General features: G+C 48.3%; 1 protein-coding gene across 1 annotated transcript in view; it reads right to left on the bottom strand.

The window, feature by feature from the left end:
- SLX4 (SLX4 structure-specific endonuclease subunit) overlaps positions 1 to 17,271 on the bottom strand; it is a 46,682-nt gene extending 29,411 nt beyond the window's left edge. Inside the window, exons 1-6 of the mRNA XM_085862544.1 lie at positions 17,119 to 17,271; positions 13,404 to 13,970; positions 13,039 to 13,209; positions 11,189 to 11,351; positions 2,502 to 2,714; positions 2,053 to 2,270 (exon numbers count right to left, since the gene is read on the bottom strand). Coding sequence (XP_085718670.1) covers positions 2,053 to 2,270; positions 2,502 to 2,714; positions 11,189 to 11,351; positions 13,039 to 13,209; positions 13,404 to 13,704 — 1,066 coding nt within the window. The 5' untranslated portion in view covers positions 13,705 to 13,970; positions 17,119 to 17,271. The remainder of the gene's footprint in view (positions 1 to 2,052; positions 2,271 to 2,501; positions 2,715 to 11,188; positions 11,352 to 13,038; positions 13,210 to 13,403; positions 13,971 to 17,118) is intronic.
- Between the last annotated feature and the right edge of the window lie 1,514 nt (positions 17,272 to 18,785).

Raw genomic sequence — 18,785 nt, 5'->3', positions numbered from 1 at the left:
CGGCCTGTTTGAACGTTGGTTGCAGACTACACGCACATACATAAATTACATTATATTGGAATGTCCCTTGCACAGTGAAGCTGTGTGACTATATGTCTATTAATTACATACTGTTTCAACGTCAGTTGCACACACTTCACACACATACATCTATTAATTATGTACGACTGGAATGTACGTTTCAACGCTATAAACTGCCGATACCCTTTTGATCGTTGAAGACCCTTCAGACCCAAGGTCCCAAGAGACCTAAAAGTCCCCAGCATCTAAAAGACCGAAAAGTCACCAAGGACCCAAAAAAGACCATGAGGACTCAAAAGAACCCAAAAATCCCCAAAAGACCATGAAGACCCCTCACAGATTAGACAACTTGGACCTTTTATGTCAGAAATAAATTTCAAATAAATATAATAACACCAAAATTACAAATAAATGTTTGTGTTGCGATTGGTGTAAATCATGACGACAACAGCAAATCTGTGATGTCAATCTCTGCAACGAGTGTGTAGAGGCGAGCGTAGTGAGGTGATCCACACGAGTTTATTATAAATAACAAATTGGATGTACAAAATGTGCAAACGATTCAATCCTCTTCGATTAAAAAACAAAAACGTTATATATATATATATATTATATATATATATATATATATATATACACACACACACACACACCGATGAGCCATAACATTATAACCACCTGCCTAATATGCTGTTGGTCCTCCGTGTCCCGCCAAAACAGCGCCAACCCGCCGAGGCATGGACTCTACAAGACCCCTGAAGGTGTCCTGTGGTAAATGGCACCAAAACATTAGCAGCAGATCCTTCAAGTCCTGTAAGTTGCAAGGTGGAGCCACCATGGATCAGACTTGTCGGTTCAGCACATCCCACAGATGCTCAATCGGATTGAGATCTGGAGAATTTGGAGGCCAGGCCAACACCGTGAACACTTCATCATGTTCATCAAACCATTCCCGAACAATGTGTGCAGTGTGGCAGGGCACATTATCCTGCTGAAAGAGGCCACTGCCATCAGGGAATACCATTGCCATGAAGGGGTGTACCTGGTCCGCAACGATGTTTAGGTAGGTGACACGTGTTAAATTGACGTCCACAAGAATGGCCGGACCCAGGGTTTCCCAGCAGAACATTGCCAGGAGAATCACACTTCCTCCACCGGCTTGTCGTCTTCGCACAGTGCATCCTGGTGCCATCACTTCCCCAGGTAAACGGCGCACACGTACACGGCCATCCACGTGATCTAAAAGAAAACGGGACTCATCGGACCAGGCAACCTTCTTCCACTGCTCCAAGGTCAAGTTCCTGTGCCGACGCTTTCAATGGTGGACAGGGGTCATCATGGGCACTCTGACCTGTCTGCGGCTACGCAGCCCCATATGCAGCAGGGTGAGATGCACTGTGGATTGTGACACATTCCTCCCGTGACCACCACTGAAATTTTCTGTGACTTGTGCCACAGTAGACCTTCTGTCGGTTCGGACCAGACGGGATAACCTTCGTTACCCTCGCGCATCGATGAGCCTTGGGCGCCCAACACCGTCGCCGGTTTGTGGTTTGTCCCTCCTCGGACCATTGTCAGTCGGACCACCCACAAGCCTTGTCGTTTCAGAGATGCTCTGACCCAGTCATCTGGCCATAACAATTTGGTCCTTCTCAAAGTCGCTCAGGTCTTTACTCCTTCCTATTTCTCCTGCATCCAACACATCAACTTCTGTTCACTTGCTGCCGAATATATCCCACCCCTTAACAGGTGCCATTGTAACAAGATAATCAATGTTATTCACTTCACCTGTCAGTGGTCATAATGTTTTGGCTCATCAGTGTATGTATGTATGTATATATATATATATATATATATATATATATATATATATATATATATATATATATATATATATATATATATATATATATATATATATACATATATATATACACATATATATACACAACACCCCGAAAAATAAGAGGTCTGGCAAGTCGAGCTGTCAAGATCCGCAGCACAAGCCCTGGCATTTCACACCAATCTTACCTTTAGTCACAAACGTCTTGTGGACAGGTGCTTTATTGAGTGTGCACATCTGCTCAATTTCCATGGAGGCCATTATTTCTTCTCTTTCCACCTGTTCCAACATCGATGCTGACAGTGCCTTGGCAACAAGCATTTCTTCCCCATCCTGCGGCAAAATCATTTTCTTTCGCTTTCTTCTCTCATGATGGCCATGCTCAGAGCCTTTCCGCTTGGTTTGTCTTGCAACCCGAATGAAGAGAAAAAAAGAAAAGTAAGTAAAAGCACTGTTCAGCAAACATCATACGTTACAACACAAGCTCGATAAAACTATCGCCATGGATTTCATATTTGCTTTTCAGTGGAGTTTGGGGCCCAAAGCTGACATTGAATACTCATGCAAACACACTCAGCAAAAGAAGTGTAACGCTAAAGCGGCCATGAAGGCGGTTTTGGGCACGTGTAGCTGTAACCTCCACGACATGAAGTCCTCCGGGTGCCGTTCACGTTCATTCTGCTGTCGGCGGACAGCGAGTAAGAGCTGTTGAGGTGGGACATCGAATACACGGGCACAGCGTTTCATGTGCGAGGTTCTGGTACGTTCGTTCTTGAACTCACGGCCACAAACGGGACAAGTCGACACACGTACAGCATTCGGTACGGGCACCTCCAGTGTGTCCAAACAACTGCAACAAAATTAAAATGATGCTCATTAGCAACAACTCTGAAAGACCATACCATGCGACTGAGTCTCATATGACCGTTCAGGAATAATCTACAAGTCATCATCACACCATTTGAAAGCTTTATCCCTGAGCAGGGGTCAGCTTTTTGCGGGCTCCAATCATGGTACCCTTTCTTGCGGCAATGCTTTTACGGCCGGATGTCCTTCCTGACGCCAACCTTTTAGCCATCTTCGACCCTGCAGGGATAATTACCAGTGTAGTGGTGCTCATTTTGCCGACCTTCAGAAGGATGACAGGCTGAGTCAACCCTCCTGATACTAACTCAGTAGCCAGCGGGGCTCGAACTCAGGACCCCAAAGATCCCAAGCCACCGCCTTAACCACTAAGCCACACCAGGCTCATCAGGAATAATCGAAAAATAAAATAAACAAAAAAAAATTGTGGTACTTCTAATTTCCACCATATTCTGAGCCCCCACCCAGCCCCTCCTCCCTATCCCATGGAGTGCACACATTATAAGTATTGTTATAAAATCACAAGATGGTCAAACACTTTGAACATGTCTTTCAATCCTGACAAATCTCATACTCTGTCTCTCTCCGATAGTAGATTGGAGGATTTGTGGTTATGGTCCTTTCTCAACAACCATTTCAAAGAGGTTCAGTCACTCAAACTTTTGGGTCTCACTCTCAGCAATGATTTCTCTTGGGCAAACCACGTTTAAAAATTGGCCTCCAAAGCCAGATGCTGAATGGGCATCCTCCGTCATGGAAAGTCCTTCCTTGGCACACCTGAGCTCCGATCTACCCACAAGGCTTTCATCCACAGCTTGATGGAGTACTGCTCTCCCCTCTGGGATGGCTCCCCTGCCTCACATCTTGCTCAGCTTGATGCCGTGGAAACAAAGGCCTTCAAGAACATTGGAATCTCTCACAATAAAGCGGAGCCTATGGAACGATCACTTCGCTATTGCAAATGGGGAGGTGGTCTCTCTTTCCTTTACTGCCTCCTTTCTGGTCTTGCATCTCCGCTCTTTGGTTTCTTGCAGAGGGTCGCACGGTCCACCATCAATCCTCTTCTGGTGACACTACCTAAATCCTGGATCACTGCTCACCTCCACTCATTTGCTCCACACCCCCCCTTGCCCCCAGCCGTGGAATCGACTTGCACATCCTCTTCAATCCCATTCGTCCCTCCAGGTATTCAAAACAGTTGTTTAACACAATCTCAGGATTGTCTGCAATCCAAAACTATGATCTTTTTTACCCTCGTTAACCCCCTTCCAAATGTCCAGTGTTTCCTTCCTGAGAGTTTGCTTTTGTATCCATCTAGTCCATCCCATGTGTGCCCCTGATTCCTACTCACACCCATTATTTGTCCGTCTCCCTCCATCTTGTCCATCAACCCTGCTGTTGGTGTGTCCCCTCCTCCCTCACTCTACTGTTCCTTTTGTTCTGTTGTGTTCTGATGCATTCAGTGGTCCAGCTCTTCCACGAGTCTTGACTCTATACAAAAAAAAGAAAGGCCTTCCATTTCCGTGGCAGTACTGCCAGTTAGCATGGGATGTTCACGAAAACAGACACAAAGAGCAACGGAAATGAAAGAGTGATGTCTAGACTCTTTAAATAAAACTCCAAAGCTAACTGTTGGGATTAATAACAAGAACAAAGACTGCTGCCACGAGCTTGAAAGGTATGTAATTGCACAAAACGAGATGAACAAATCCAAACCAGCATCAGTGATTCCAACGTTTCAAGCAATGACAATATCAGCAGTGACTGTACTGACATTTAAAGTGACAACAAAGTTGCAACTTTCATATGAGCCTCGACAATGCATTAAAAAACAAACAAACAATCAAATGCTGACAGTGACGTCAAATCAATGATCAGGACAGAAGAGTCTTCAACCAAACCAAAAACAATGAATGATATCGAGAGACAAATGACCGTTTCAAACATTACAAGAGGTGTCTAACCCTGGTCACCGGTCAACGATCGGATTATGAGATGAAGGATTCGTCACTCCTTCGGTGTCATTTCCGTGGTCTCTGTATATGCTCCGACTGAGGCGAGTGATCTCACCGTGAAGGACGCATTCTATACTGTGCTCGAGTCGGTGGTTGATCAGTGCCCAAGGCGAGATACACTTCTCGTCTTGGGGGATTTCAATACATCGACTGGGACTGAAAGGGATGGTTACGAGATGCGTGTTGGCTCCCATGGGTCTGGAACTGTGAACCAGAACAGCACCAAGTTCCTTGACTTTGCAAGAAGTCATGTACTTAGGGTGGCAGGTTCATGGTTTCAACACCCACAGGCTCATCGCTGGACTGAGTATTCCAACGCTGGTGGTGTGGCAAAGGAGATTGATCATGTGATCGTTTATGGTCGCTGGAGGATGATCCAGAACTGCAGGATCTATCAGAGTGCTCAGTTCCTCAATACTCACCACAGGCTTGCGGTAGCAACTCTGAAGTTGCAGCTTTAATCCGGAAGAATGGTACCATCCCAGCGTAGGCTGAATGTTGACAAGCTCAAGTATGAGAGGGTAGCTGAGGAGTTTGCAAACAGGCTGAGTGGGGATTTGGAGGGGTCTGGGTGCTTTGGGGAATCCTGAAGAGTTGTGGAGCGCCTTCAAGCCCATCATCCTTGATGTTGCTGGTGGATGTCTTGGAACTCACCAGAGAGTGAAGAAGAGTTTTGTCTCTCAAGGGACACTGGATACCATTGACCAGAGTCGCAGGGCCAGGCTGAATGGCAGAGCTCAACTGTTCAGGGAGTTGAGGTGTTAAACTGTACGTGCGCTGAAGGTGGACAAGGAGGCCGATGTGTGAGGAATCTGAGGGGGTAGATCATCAACTGTGGTCAAGTGATTGTTGTCCTGCTTACAGGGGAATTCACGCATTGCATTCATCCAAGCCCTTCCCTCAGTGTACTGCAGTTAGAGCAGAGGGTGGGGGGCTCTTGACAGGGGAGTCACAAGTGAAGTCCCGCTGGGTGGGTTACTTTTAGCGGCTGCACCAGGCTGATCCCCCAGCTGTCAAGTTGGATGTCAGGGGTGTTACAATTCCAATTGCTGACCCTCCAATCAACTGTGGTCCACCTTCGTCTGTGGCAACACAGGCGGTGGTGAACCGGTTGGAATGGCGAAAGGCTCCGGGGATCTGTGGCATCCATGCCGAACTTCTCAAGGCTGGTGGAAATGCTGCACTCGCGTTGTTGCATGCAGTTCTGTGCTCTGCCTGGAACACAGGCATCAACCCAACTGACTGGAAGAGGGGCCTTGTTGTCCCTCTCTGGAAAGGGAAGGGTGACCGCCCTGACTGCAACAACTGCTGAGGGGTGACACTGCTCTCAGTGCCGGGCAAGGTCTTTGCTCGGATAATTCTCGATAGGGTTCTCCACCATCTGCTTGAGCACCAACACCCAGAGCAGTCAGGCTTTACACCAAAGTGGTTAACGATTGACCGTATCCTTGCTCTTCGGGTCATCACCGAACGCAGACGAGAGTTTCGTCAGGGGCTGCCTGCAGCTATGTTGATCTCCGTAAAGCGTTTGACTCGGTGAATCAGGATGTCCTCTGGGGGATTCTTGGTCTTCGTGGGGTGCCACCAAAACTGATCAATCTGGTGTCTGAACTGCACTCTGGTACTGAGAGTGCTGTGAGATGTGGTGATACCATCTCAGACTTATTTACCTCCACCACCGAAGGTGAAGGAGGTTACATTTTCACCCCTTTCTCTCTGTGTGCAGGATATCTCAAAAAGTTGTGGACGGATCCAGATGAAATTTTTTGGACAGGTTCTGTGTGTGACAAGGACGAACCGATTATATTTTCATGAAGATCCGGATCCAGATCCGGCAACGAGAATTTTAAAAGTGATTCTTCACCATTGAGAGATAGGGCCAAAAACGATATAGTACTGTAATGCATGATATTTCAAAAATGTGTTGGGCCCGATATGTCCTCGTGGATCAGGCATTACATTGCGGAGGTATGCGCTCCACCGAGTACCCTTCTAGTCTCCAGTTGTTATTGGAGTTCGTCAGTGGTGTGTCCTGGCCCCTCACACTTTTCAGCGCTTGTATGGACTGGATTCTGGGGAGGATGTCGGAGAGATCAAGCTGAGTTTCATTGTTTGGTAATGTTAAGATCTCTGACCTTGATTTCACAGATGATACAGTCATCTTTGCTGAGACTCTAGATATCCTTTTGGGCCCTCGAGGTGATGAATGAGTCGGCGGAGCTGCTGGGATTACGGGTTTCCTGGGTCAAAACTAAGATCCAGGCTTTCAATGACATCTTGGATGCTGCTGTCCTGTCTGTACCCGTTTGTGGTGAGGGTGTTGAGGTCACAGAGAGATTCACTTACCTTGGCAGTGATATTCATGTCTCTGTTGGCTGTGAGCCAGAGGTCAGTAGTTGTCTGGGTCAGTCTTGGAGAGTCATGGATTCACTCGATCATGGGGTGTTGTGTGTCGGTACCTGTGTTTGAGTCTTCAGATCCTTGGTGCTTCTAATCTTGCTCTATGTTCATGAGACTTGGACTCTGACCAAGGATCTGAGACGGAAACTTAATTCCTTTGGTACCAGGTCTCTTCGGAGAATCCTTGGCTATCGCTGGTCGGATTTTGTGTCCAACGAGCGGTTGCTGAGAGAGACTCAAATTAGATTTGTTACCTGCATAGTCCGTGAGCGTCGGTTGCGGCTGTATAGACATGTGGCTCGTTTTCCTGATGCCGATCTTACTCACCAGATTCTCTTAGCGAGGGAGCCTCATGAGCGGAGGAGGGCAATGGGCCGATCACGTGCCTCGTGGTTGCAGCAGGTCGAGCAGTATCTCAAGGAGATGGGGATGGGCCAGGCATTTACCTGGGGGATGGCCAGACGGAGGTCCCAGGAGTACCGGCGGAGAGTGGACGCAGCGACGCACTGCTCTGGCGCATGCTCCCATACCTGACCTGACCTTGGTAAGTGTATGACAAGGCCAAAATAAATAAGTAAATAAAAATTCAATGCACGTGTATCAACACTTGGATGTTCAATTGCATCGCAGGAGAGACGAGTGTAAAAATGGATAGCGTAACCAAGTACTTGGAAGGGAAAGGAAAATATTCTGTTTCAACCATTCTGTGCAGTCTTTTCTCATTAACAATTGATTGTTGATGCGCGCGTACACACCTTTATTTTTGTATACATGATCGAGGCTCAGGAAAGGGCTACAACACAATGGAAGGGAACAAAATGGAAAGGGCTAAAAACCAACAGCAGAGTAAAAGTGGGTGGGTTTGAGGAGGGGTTGGGGGGGGGGGAGGACACAACAGGGTGAACAAGCTGAATGAAACATAGGAACAAGGGGAAGAGAAATGGAACAAACCAACAACTACTAAACGAAAATTGGGGTAGAGGAGAACATGAGTATGGCTGGGGGGTGACTTGAGGTGGTGGCGAACAGCTGTCTTGAAGCCCTCGAAGGAAGAAAAGGACTGAACAGCTGACTGGGAAAGTTGGTTCCACAGGCGAGAGTAAAGAGGAAAAAAAATAAGTGGAGGTGAGCAGTGAGCATGGATTTTGGAAGTTTACCAAGGAGAGCATTACTCGCAGACCATGTGTGCCTGGCAAAAAATTGGGAAGTACAGAGCCAAGAGATGGCAGGGGATGCCAGGCCAAACAGGAAGCGGTAGAATGCAGGGGGCGCACAAACCTGTGATGTCAAAGTAACAGGCCGAGACACAACTTCGTTGCAGGAGATCCCAATGATTGAGGATCTTGCTTTCCACGGCATCAAGAAAGACAAGGTGTGAGGCAGGGGTGCCGGCTCAAAGGGGAGAGCAGTACTCCATCAAGGTATGCATGAAGGATTGTAGTTGGCCAAAGAAGCCAAGTTGGCAGCCAGCTGGCTTTAGAGGCCATCTTTGAAATATGGTCTGCCCAAGAAAGATCATGGTTGATGTTGAGGCCAAAATGTTTGAGTGATTTAACCTCTCCAAGTATATGGGAAGGTTTGCCAGATGGCCCTTTCAGAGAGACAGGGTGAGTGTGTAGGATGTATTGGGGTTGAAAGACGTATTATGAGTGTGTCAGATGTGTCAGTGTTGAAAGACGTATTGTGAGTGTGCAGGATGTGTCAGGGTAGAAAGACGTATTGTGAGTGTGCAGGATGTGTCAGGGTAGAAAGACGTATTGTGAGTGTGCAGGATGTGTCGGGGTTGAAGGACGTATTGTGAGTGTGTAGGATGTGTCGGGGTTGAAGGACGTATTGTGAGTGTGTAGGATGTGTCAGGGTTGAAGGACGTATTGTGAGTGTGTCGGATGCGTCGGAGTTGAAGGACGTATTGTGAGTGTGTAGGATGTGTCAGCGTTGAAAAACGTATTGTGAATGTGCAGGATGTGTCAGGCTAGAAAGACGTATTGTGAGTGTGCAGGATGTGTCAGCGTTGAAAGACGTATCGTGAGTGTGTAGGATGTGTCAGGGTTGAAGGACGTATTGTGAGTGTGTAGGATGTGTCGGGGTTGAAGGACGTATTGTGAGTGTGTCGGACGCGTCGGAGTTGGACGTATTGTGAGTGTGTCGGACGCGTCGGAGTTGGACGTATTGCGAGTGTGTCGGACGCGTCGGAGTTGAAGGACGTATTGTGAGTGTGTAGGATGTGTCAGCGTTGAAGGACGTATTGTGAGTGTGCAGGATGTGTCAGTGTTGAAAAACGTATTGTGAGTGTGCAGGATGTGTCAGGGTAGAAAGACGTATTGTGAGTGTGCAGGATGTGTCAGCATTGAAAGACGTATTGTGAGTGTGTAGGATGTGTCAGGGTTGAAGGATGTATTGTGAGTGTGTCGGACGCGTCGGCGTTGAAGGACGTATTGTGAGTGTGCAGGATGTGTCAGGGTAGAAAGACGTATTGTAAGTGTGCAGGATGTGTCAGGGTAGAAAGACGTATTGTGAGTGTGCAGGATGTGTCAGGGTAGAAAGACGTATTGTGAGTGTGCAGGATTTGTCGGGGTTGAAGGACATATTGTGAGTGTGTAGGATGTGTCGGGGTTGAAGGACGTATTGTGAGTGTGTAGGACGCGTCGGGGTTGAAGGACGTATTGTGAGTGTGTCGGACGCGTCGGAGTTGGACGTATTGTGAGTGTGTCGGACGCGTCGGAGTTGAAGGACGTATTGTGAGTGTGTAGGATGTGTCAGGGTTGAAAGACGTATTGTGAGTGTGTAGGATGTGTCAGGGTTGAAAGACGTATTGTGAGTGTGTTGGATGTGTCAGGGTTGAAGGACGTATTGTGAGTGTGTAGGATGTGTCAGGGTTGAAAGACGTATTGTGAGTGTGTAGGATGTGTCAGGGTTGAAGGACGTATTGTGAGTGTGTAGGATGTGTCGGGGTTGAAAGACGTATTGTGAGTGTGTAGGATGTGTCAGGGTTGAAAGACGTATTGTGAGTGTGTAGGATGTGTCAGGGTTGAAGGACGTATTGTGAGTGTGTAGGATGTGTCGGGGTTGAAGGACGTATTGTGAGTGTGTAGGATGTGTCGGGGTTGAAAGACGTATTGTGAGTGTGCAGGATGTGTCAGGGTTGAAAGACGTATTGTGAGTGTGTTGGATGTGTCGGGGTTGAAGGACGTATTGTGAGTGTGTCGGAGTTGAAGGATGTATTCCAAGTGTTTGACCAGCTCGTGATTCTATTAAGGTCTGTGGAGAGGGGAGAGGCCTCTGCCTGCCTGAAAGACGATATGGCAGAGGATGGAATCATCAGCAAAGATATCGGCAGGATTTTCCAGGGAATCAGAAAGATCATTGAAGAAGAGGAACAAGACAAGGCCCAAGACACTGCCTTGGGGCACTCAGCCTTGACGAGGAGACGAGACGAGACGAGACGAGACGAGACGAGAGGATCCCGTTTAGAGGTACACGCTAACTACAGGAGTGGAGGAAGTCATTGCACCCCAAGAGGAGATGGCCTTGGATGCCACAAGCAGAAAGTTTGGAGATCATGGCGGGGTGCCAGACGGTATCAAATCCTCAAGATTTGTCAAGAGAGATGGCCCTGATGTCGTGTGTGACATTGAAGGCCTCCATCCTTATTTCACTTTCCTTCTAGGAAATCAGTTACAAAGCTGTCAAAGGGAACCTGAAGCAAGCAGGTGCCAAAACGGGAAACAGTTGGTCACACTCTGCAGAAAGCGTTATTTTGTACACTCACTATTGGTAAATCAAGGGAAACCATGTTTTCACTCCTGGTCAAAATAAAAAAATCAATTCCAAGGGAATCCCTGCTCATAGTGACCACAACAACAAAATAAGGAAACAAAAAAAAGTACAGTACAAGGTAGTGGGAAGGAAATAAAGGAGATACATAATATATTTAAAGGGAAGGAGGGAGAGAAAATGAGAGCTATAGAAAGAGAAAATGGAGTGGGAAGAAAGAGGAGAAATGAAGGAAGGGGATGAGGTGTTGCAATGTGGTTGAACCACAAACCGGTTGAGGTGCTGCTGCTTTCGAGCAGTGTTCATGTTTGTGAGGTCCTTATGGCATAGATGGCAAAAGAAAAGTCCGTTGCTGTGTAAATCCTGCTCAGGCTGCCCGTTGTGAAACTCCTCACGATGAAAAGGCATGGCGAGATCGGCTGCTTCTTGCTTTTCTGAAACAAACAGCAAAGAAAACAAAGTTCGAACGATTAAAACCAAATGGAGCAATTGGGAATGAACTTCTTCTTCTTCTATAATGGCCACAATTATAACCACGTTCTTGTGGGGTTGGCTGGGGGAAGCTTTGCCCAAATCTGTCACGAACCAGCTGGCCAAGCCCGACTGATGGTCGACTATGGTTAGAGCAGGAATTTGTAATTCGTTCAGTGCGCCGACGATAGCTCACCTGCTCTTCGTGGCGGACACCGTGGGGTCTTTAACGTCCACCGGCAGATGGGACGCCAAGTTTTGCCATCCAATCAAGGGACATTGATGAATCACTGACGGTGAAACACCAGGGTGACAGTTTTGAGTTGGGTCTGGATTCAAACCCAGGCTGGACAGCTTAGGGGCAAGTGTGCGTACCTGTAGGTCATCCCTAAAGCCCAACATGGGAATGAACAGTTTGTGGAAATCACAGCACGAGCCAGCATATTGATGGAAGGTGCTCAATATGGATTCGTATCGTCTCGAATCCAACCCAACGTAACGGGATTCAACTGGAAAAGTGCTGCTCCTCTCACGCTCCCGATTTAGGGAAGTTGACCAGTTACCTTGTGGCACGCTCACCTTTGCAAAGGATATTAAACTCGATGTTCGATGTTCAATGTCAACAGGAAAGCACGTCTGACACGAAGGAAGAACAAGAAGTTGAGCTAAAATCAATCAATCAAATATACAAAAATTTTGTAAGGTTTAGGCCTAAGTCACATTTGCTCTACGGCGAGGATACGGCGGCCGTACGCCCTCTGAATTGACAGAAATGTGCGGCGGCCGCAGAGTTTCTGCGGTGACCTCAGGATGGCCCTACGCCGTTTGCCTATCTTTTACAGGTCGTAAGGTTGCCGTGGAATTATAACGTGGAGTTATAACTTTTTTCATTTCTACGTTCGCCGTAGCAATTCGACAAGCCGAAAAAAAAAAAAAAAATTAACTCATTCGTTACCGTCCGTCCGGCCGCACGTTCGCCTTAGGGCCCCCCTGCGGTCACCTTGCGTCTGCCTTGAAAATTCTATGGCCGCCGCAGGAACGCCCTAAGGTCACCGTGCGACATCAAATCAAAGACCGTACGGCAACCCCACGTTTTCGGTCTCTACAATTTATAAATATGCCGTGCGGCTCCCCAAAAAATAAAAACATATGTGACTGCTACATTGCGTGACCGTGGAAATACTGCGGCCGCCGTAGATTTTGGAGACCCCACGGCCGCCGTGGCAAATGTGACCTCAGCCTTAGACTAGAGGATCAAGATCAAAGTTTGTCATCATTGAGGAAAGGAGGCTGAGAGTGACCGGAGCAAAAACAATGTGATGGAGAGATGAACCAAAGCATGATCCGATCCCGATCCCGATCACGATGTTCAGGATCCCATTCCTCAGGGTGAAGCGATATCCCTGAGAGAGATCGAGAGAGAAGAGCCAACGCCCAAGGACGCCCGACGGTACAAGACTGTCTCGAAGGTAAAAGTCTCCAAAGTTGATTGCGACCGAACGTTTTTTGCAAAATCGATTGAACCATCGGTGCTTATGAGGTTCAATTCAAAGTCGCTGTACCTGAAAATACAAATTCTGCATCCCACAAACACACGGCAACAAGAGAAACAATACAATTAAAGAACTCGGTGCCCAGTAAAGCACTTGCCTTCCTCAGGGGTTACAAGTTGTGAAGGTCCAGGGCTCGGCCCAAGCCTTATCCTTTTAGGGTAGCACCACTTAAACCTCCGGAGGTTTTCCAAGACGAGTTCTTGGGCCGGAGGCTTAATCTGCTCGACGGGGAAATTTCTGCGCACCGTCGACTCGGTGCACGGCTGCTCTGCAATTACACGAAGTCAACAGACCCGGCAATCAAAATCACGTCTCTCACAATTATCACAATCTCACTCATTCGTTTTGCAGGTGGACATTTTATGCTTCTCAGAGTGATAATATCGGGAACCGATCCATCTGCTGTACTACTGGTTTACAAAAGTACTTTGTAGAAACTAATCGTTTCGTCCCCTCGGTTACCTGATGCAGGAGAGATTTTGTTGCCGCACACAGCCGTGCCGGTGTTCGGACCGGCTCCCGCAGCCTGAACATTCGACATACCACGAGCGTCACGTGAAGGAAGATCCGACGAATGTGGTTTCATCAGGGACTGACTATCCTTCAAGTTACACGGTTTGGAAAGAGAACCCGAACACCCTCCGTACATGGCACTCGTGTCCGCCGTTTCAGACGCTTCTCCTCCTGTGCAGTCCGTTTTACTGTTTGACTCTTCCACGTTTCCATTTTGTCCAACAACCACAAGATTTTCAGAAGTGCGCATTTCGCTTTCACGATCCGAATCACAAAATAGCCCGGGCCCGGCGAGGCCCTGCGGCCCGGCCAGCGGCGGTCTCCAATGCACACGTGTTCAACGCCGCATCGTTTCACCACAGGAGACAATCTCCAAGCACCTTCCTCAATATACTCGTCCACAACAGGCCTCTCAAGGTCCGGTCAGCTAGCTCTGCACAAGGGAAGTCGCGCCAACAGGTTCGGCAAACACAGGGCTCGTTTCATGAGTTTTCTTTTTGGCCTTCACCACCACACCTGCGAAAAGGTAAAGGAGCACAAGAACACATCAAACTTTTGACCAATCTCCAATTTTCTTTTGTATACAGAGTTGGAGTTCGTGGAAGAGCTCACACACACTGAACGGATCAGGACGGAGCACACATGCATGGAGAAGGAAACTCCAAAGAGGAAAAACTGGAAAATGAGGAATTTGGGTGGGGTTAATGACGAAAGAAAAGATCATCGTTTTGGATTGAGGACGATCTGAGATGGTGCTGGACAGCTGTGTATAAGACCTGGAGGGAAGCACGAGATTGAAGAGGAGGTGGAAGTTGATTCCACAAGAGGGGAAAAAAAAAGAGGAACGAATGAGTGGAGGTGAGCAGTGATCCTGGATTTAGGAAGTTCCACCAGAAGAGGGTTGATGGTGCACCGTGTGAGTCCTGTAGACACCTAGGGTGGACACCTGGACACCTGGTGGGACACCAAGCACCAACCTGTGTGTGATGGCAAAGTGGTCGGCCAATAGACCTTGCTCGAGGGTGTCGATAAAAAATAAAAATAAAAATAAAATAAAAAACATTACAACACAGAATGGAGACATTCTTGTACCGATTATGTGTACAACGTGATCTCGTGCAAACAACTATCTGCAGACACTTTGGACAAAGGGAACAGCCAACACACAATCCTTGATACAAAGACAATTCTGTTATTAAATTGGAGAGTTCAAAGAACACGATACCCCGTGCAGCGTTCAAGTATATTCGAGTCGTCTGGTGTGTCAACTTTCATAAAATAATGATTATACAGATCGTTTGTTTACATTTTAAAAACAATCCAGAAGTACAGCACAATGAAGCAGTCCAACACATCACCCTTGCTAATACACCACCCTTATAAACGGTAACAAGACGACCGAGTCACAGTTTAGGGGGCGGAGGGTTCATAGATCACCACAGAAAAAGAGCGTCAATGGGCATCGAACACAACCACACCGGCGGCCTTTTAACTCCGGATTTTACAGCCATGTTACCTAGTGGTGACCACACCACCACCCTGTTTACAGCCATGTTACCTAGTGGTGACCACACCACCACCCTGTTTACAGCCATGTTACCCAGTGGTGACCACACCACCACCCTGTTTACAGCCATGTTACCCAGTGGTGACCACACCACCACCCTGTTTACAGCCATGTTACCCAGTGGTGACCACACCACCACCCTGTTTACAGCCATGTTACCCAGTGGTGACCACACCACCACCCTGTTTACAGCCATGTTACCCAGTGGTGACCGCACCACCACCCTGTTTACAGCCATGTTACCCAGTGGAGAGCACACCACCACCCTGTTTACAGCCATGTTACCCGGTGGTGACCACACCACCACCCTGTTTACAGCCATGTTACCCAGTGGTGACCACACCACCACCCTGTTTACAGCCATGTTACCCAGTGGTGACCACACCACCACCCTGTTTACAGCCATGTTACCCAGTGGTGACCGCACCACCACCCTGTTTACAGCCATGTTACCCAGTGGAGAGCACACCACCACCCTGTTTACAGCCATGTTACCCGGTGGTGACCACACCACCACCCTGTTTACAGCCATGTTACCCAGTGGTGACCACACCACCCTGTTTACAGCCATGTTACCCGGTGGTGACCACACCACCCTGTTACCAGCCATGTTACCCAGTGGTGACCACACCACCCTGTTTACAGCCATGTTACCCGGTGGTGACCACACCACCCTGTTTACAGCCATGTTACCCGGTGGTGACCACACCACCCTGTTTACAGCCATGTTACCCAGTGGTGACCACACCACCCTGTTACCAGCCATGTTACCCAGTGGTGACCACACCACCCTGTTTACAGCCATGTTACCCAGTGGTGACCACACCACCCTGTTACCAGCCATGTTACCCGGTGGTGACCACACCACCCTGTTTACAGCCATGTTACCCGGTGGTGACCACACCACCCTGTTACCAGCCATGTTACCCAGTGGTGACCACACCACCCTGTTTACAGCCATGTTACCCAGTGGTGACCACACCACCCTGTTTACAGCCATGTTACCCAGTGGTGACCACACCACCCTGTTACCAGCCATGTTACCCAGTGGTGACCACACCACCCTGTTTACAGCCATGTTACCCGGTGGTGACCACACCACCCTGTTTACAGCCATGTTACCCAGTGGTGACCACACCACCACCCTGTTTACAGCCATGTTACCCAGTGGTGACCACACCACCACCCTGTTTACAGCCATGTTACCCGGTGGTGACCACACCACCACCCTGTTTACAGCCATGTTACCCAGTGGTGACCACACCACCCTGTTTACAGCCATGTTACCCGGTGGTGACCACACCACCACCCTGTTTACAGCCATGTTACCCAGTGGAGAGCACACCACCACCCTGTTTACAGCCATGTTACCCAGTGGTGACCACACCACCACCCTGTTTACAGCCATGTTACCCAGTGGTGACCACACCACCACCCTGTTTACAGCCATGTTACCCGGTGGTGACCACACCACCACCCTGTTTACAGCCATGTTACCCGGTGGTGACCACACCACCCTGTTTACAGCCATGTTACCCAGTGGAGAGCACACCACCACCCTGTTTACAGCCATTTTACCCAGTGGTGACCACACCACCACCCTGTTTACAGCCATGTTACCCGGTGGTGACCACACCACCCTGTTACCAGCCATGTTACCCAGTGGAGAGCACACCACCACCCTGTTTACAGCCATGTTACCCAGTGGAGAGCACACCACCACCCTGTTTACAGCCATGTTACCCAGTGGTGACCACACCACCCTGTTTACAGCCATGTTACCCGGTGGTGACCACACCACCCTGTTACCAGCCATGTTACCCGGTGGTGACCACACCACCACCCTGTTTACAGCCATGTTACCCAGTGGAGAGCACACCTGCCAGGTGAACAAGTTACGTTTCGTACCCTACTGATAGGCCGGATCTGGATTCGGACCTGAACCGAAATCTAATCGGTTTATCCGAACGACACACCCGGCCTGTCCACCACGTTTTGTCCAACCCGTTCATAATGTTTGCGATATCGACAAATCGTGCTCTCACACACAGAGATCCACAAACAGAGGTGGAAACAACATCCGTGCACGAACCTTACCTGCGGAGGAAATGACGTCATCGACGAAACCGGAGATGGCCGGAAGTGACGAACATGAATCACAACATTTCATGAAGTGGAAGAAGAGGATCCTTTGTGTAAAATTGGTATTCCTGAATACTTGGGAAGGTCCCACGAGGTGAACTCCGACACCTCAGTCACGGAACAAACCATCCGGGCGGTGTATAAGTAAAGCAAACGAACACGCTGGTGTTATAAACCACATGAAATCAGAATCCGTTCCCAACATTTAAATCACAGATATTTCAAATCGTAAAAGAAAAAAAACACCTCATCGTCGTGCTCGGGTGGCTGAAGAGAAGAGGAGGAATTTTTGTGGATCCAAGTCACCGTCATCAAGCTTATTTAACCTTCCAGATCTCTGATCACGAGCTTCACGGAACATCTGTGGAGAGGATCCCAAAGGCCCCGCCCCCTGTTCACCCGGGATCGAGTCGAGAAACCCGCGCACAGTCCGACCGCAGAAATATTCTTATTCTTCTTCTTCTTCTTCTTCTTCCTCCTCCTCTTCTTCTTCGTTTGGATTCCCGCGCGTTTTCAGAGCCCCCGAGGCTCTATATATACCACTCAGCGAAAAGCCCCGAGGCTCTATATATACTACTCAGCGAAAAGCCCCGAGGCTCTATATATACCACTCAGCGAAAAGCCCCGAGGCTCTATATATACCACTCAGCGAAAAGCCCCGAGGCTCTATATATACCACTCAGCGAAAAGCCCCGAGGCTCTATATATACCACTCAGCGAAAAGCCCCGAGGCTCTATATATACCACTCAGCGAAAAGCCCCGAGGCTCTATATATACCACTCCGCGAAAAGCCCCGAGGCTCTATATATACCACTCAGCGAAAAGCCCCGAGGCTCTATATATACCACTCAGCGAAAAGCCCCGAGGCTCTATATATACCACTCAGCGAAAAGCCCCGAGGCTCTAGAAATACCACTCAGCGAAAAGCCCCGAGGACGATATATACCACTCAGCGAAACTCTCTAAATTTGGAGCACACGAGGACGGGTTGTTATCAATGTTGGACCAATTTATTTTATCAATTTTAACAAGGATTGGTGGAGTCGAGGACCCTTCGGGCTCGATGGGCCAGTGTGTCCAGTACAACTGGCCAGGTGATGTGGAGTGAAAGAGTGGAGGAAGCCCTCCCTCTCCCGAGAGGACATTGTGTGACGATGAGCAGCAAGTGTTGGGGAACCTTGTCCCACACACAATGTCCCAGTGTGAACCTGGATGGGATGGTCGGGTCTCTTGGAGGGGCACAGGGTGGACTCGCACTGCCATTTTTAGCTCAACTGTTCGAAGAACAGAGATAGCGATACCCCCGGCGTGAACGTAAAAATGATAAATTTTTTGTATTACGGAAAAACTTCTCGACGGATTTCGATGAAACTTGGTGGGGGGGTTAGGTATGGTCCAAGGATCATGCCATTAGATTTTGGACTTCGTCCCCCCCCCCCCCCAAAAAAAAATTGAGAAAATTTTTTTTTTTTTGCATTTCTACATGTTTTAAGTGATTTGGATTTCGACGAAACTTGGTGGGGGGGTTAGGTATGGTCCAAGGATCATGCCATTAGATTTTGGACTTGGTCCCCCCCAAAAAAAATTGAGCAAATTTTTTTTTTTTTTTTGCATTTCTACA

The sequence above is a fragment of the Eptatretus burgeri genome, chromosome 17 (assembly GCF_056783735.1).
Source record: "Eptatretus burgeri isolate ZD-2024b chromosome 17, Ebu_testis_v1, whole genome shotgun sequence".
Taxonomy (NCBI): Eukaryota; Metazoa; Chordata; class Myxini; order Myxiniformes; family Myxinidae; genus Eptatretus; species Eptatretus burgeri.
Note: the sequence above shows the minus strand (reverse complement) of the source record. Positions and strands in the feature narration are given on the sequence as shown.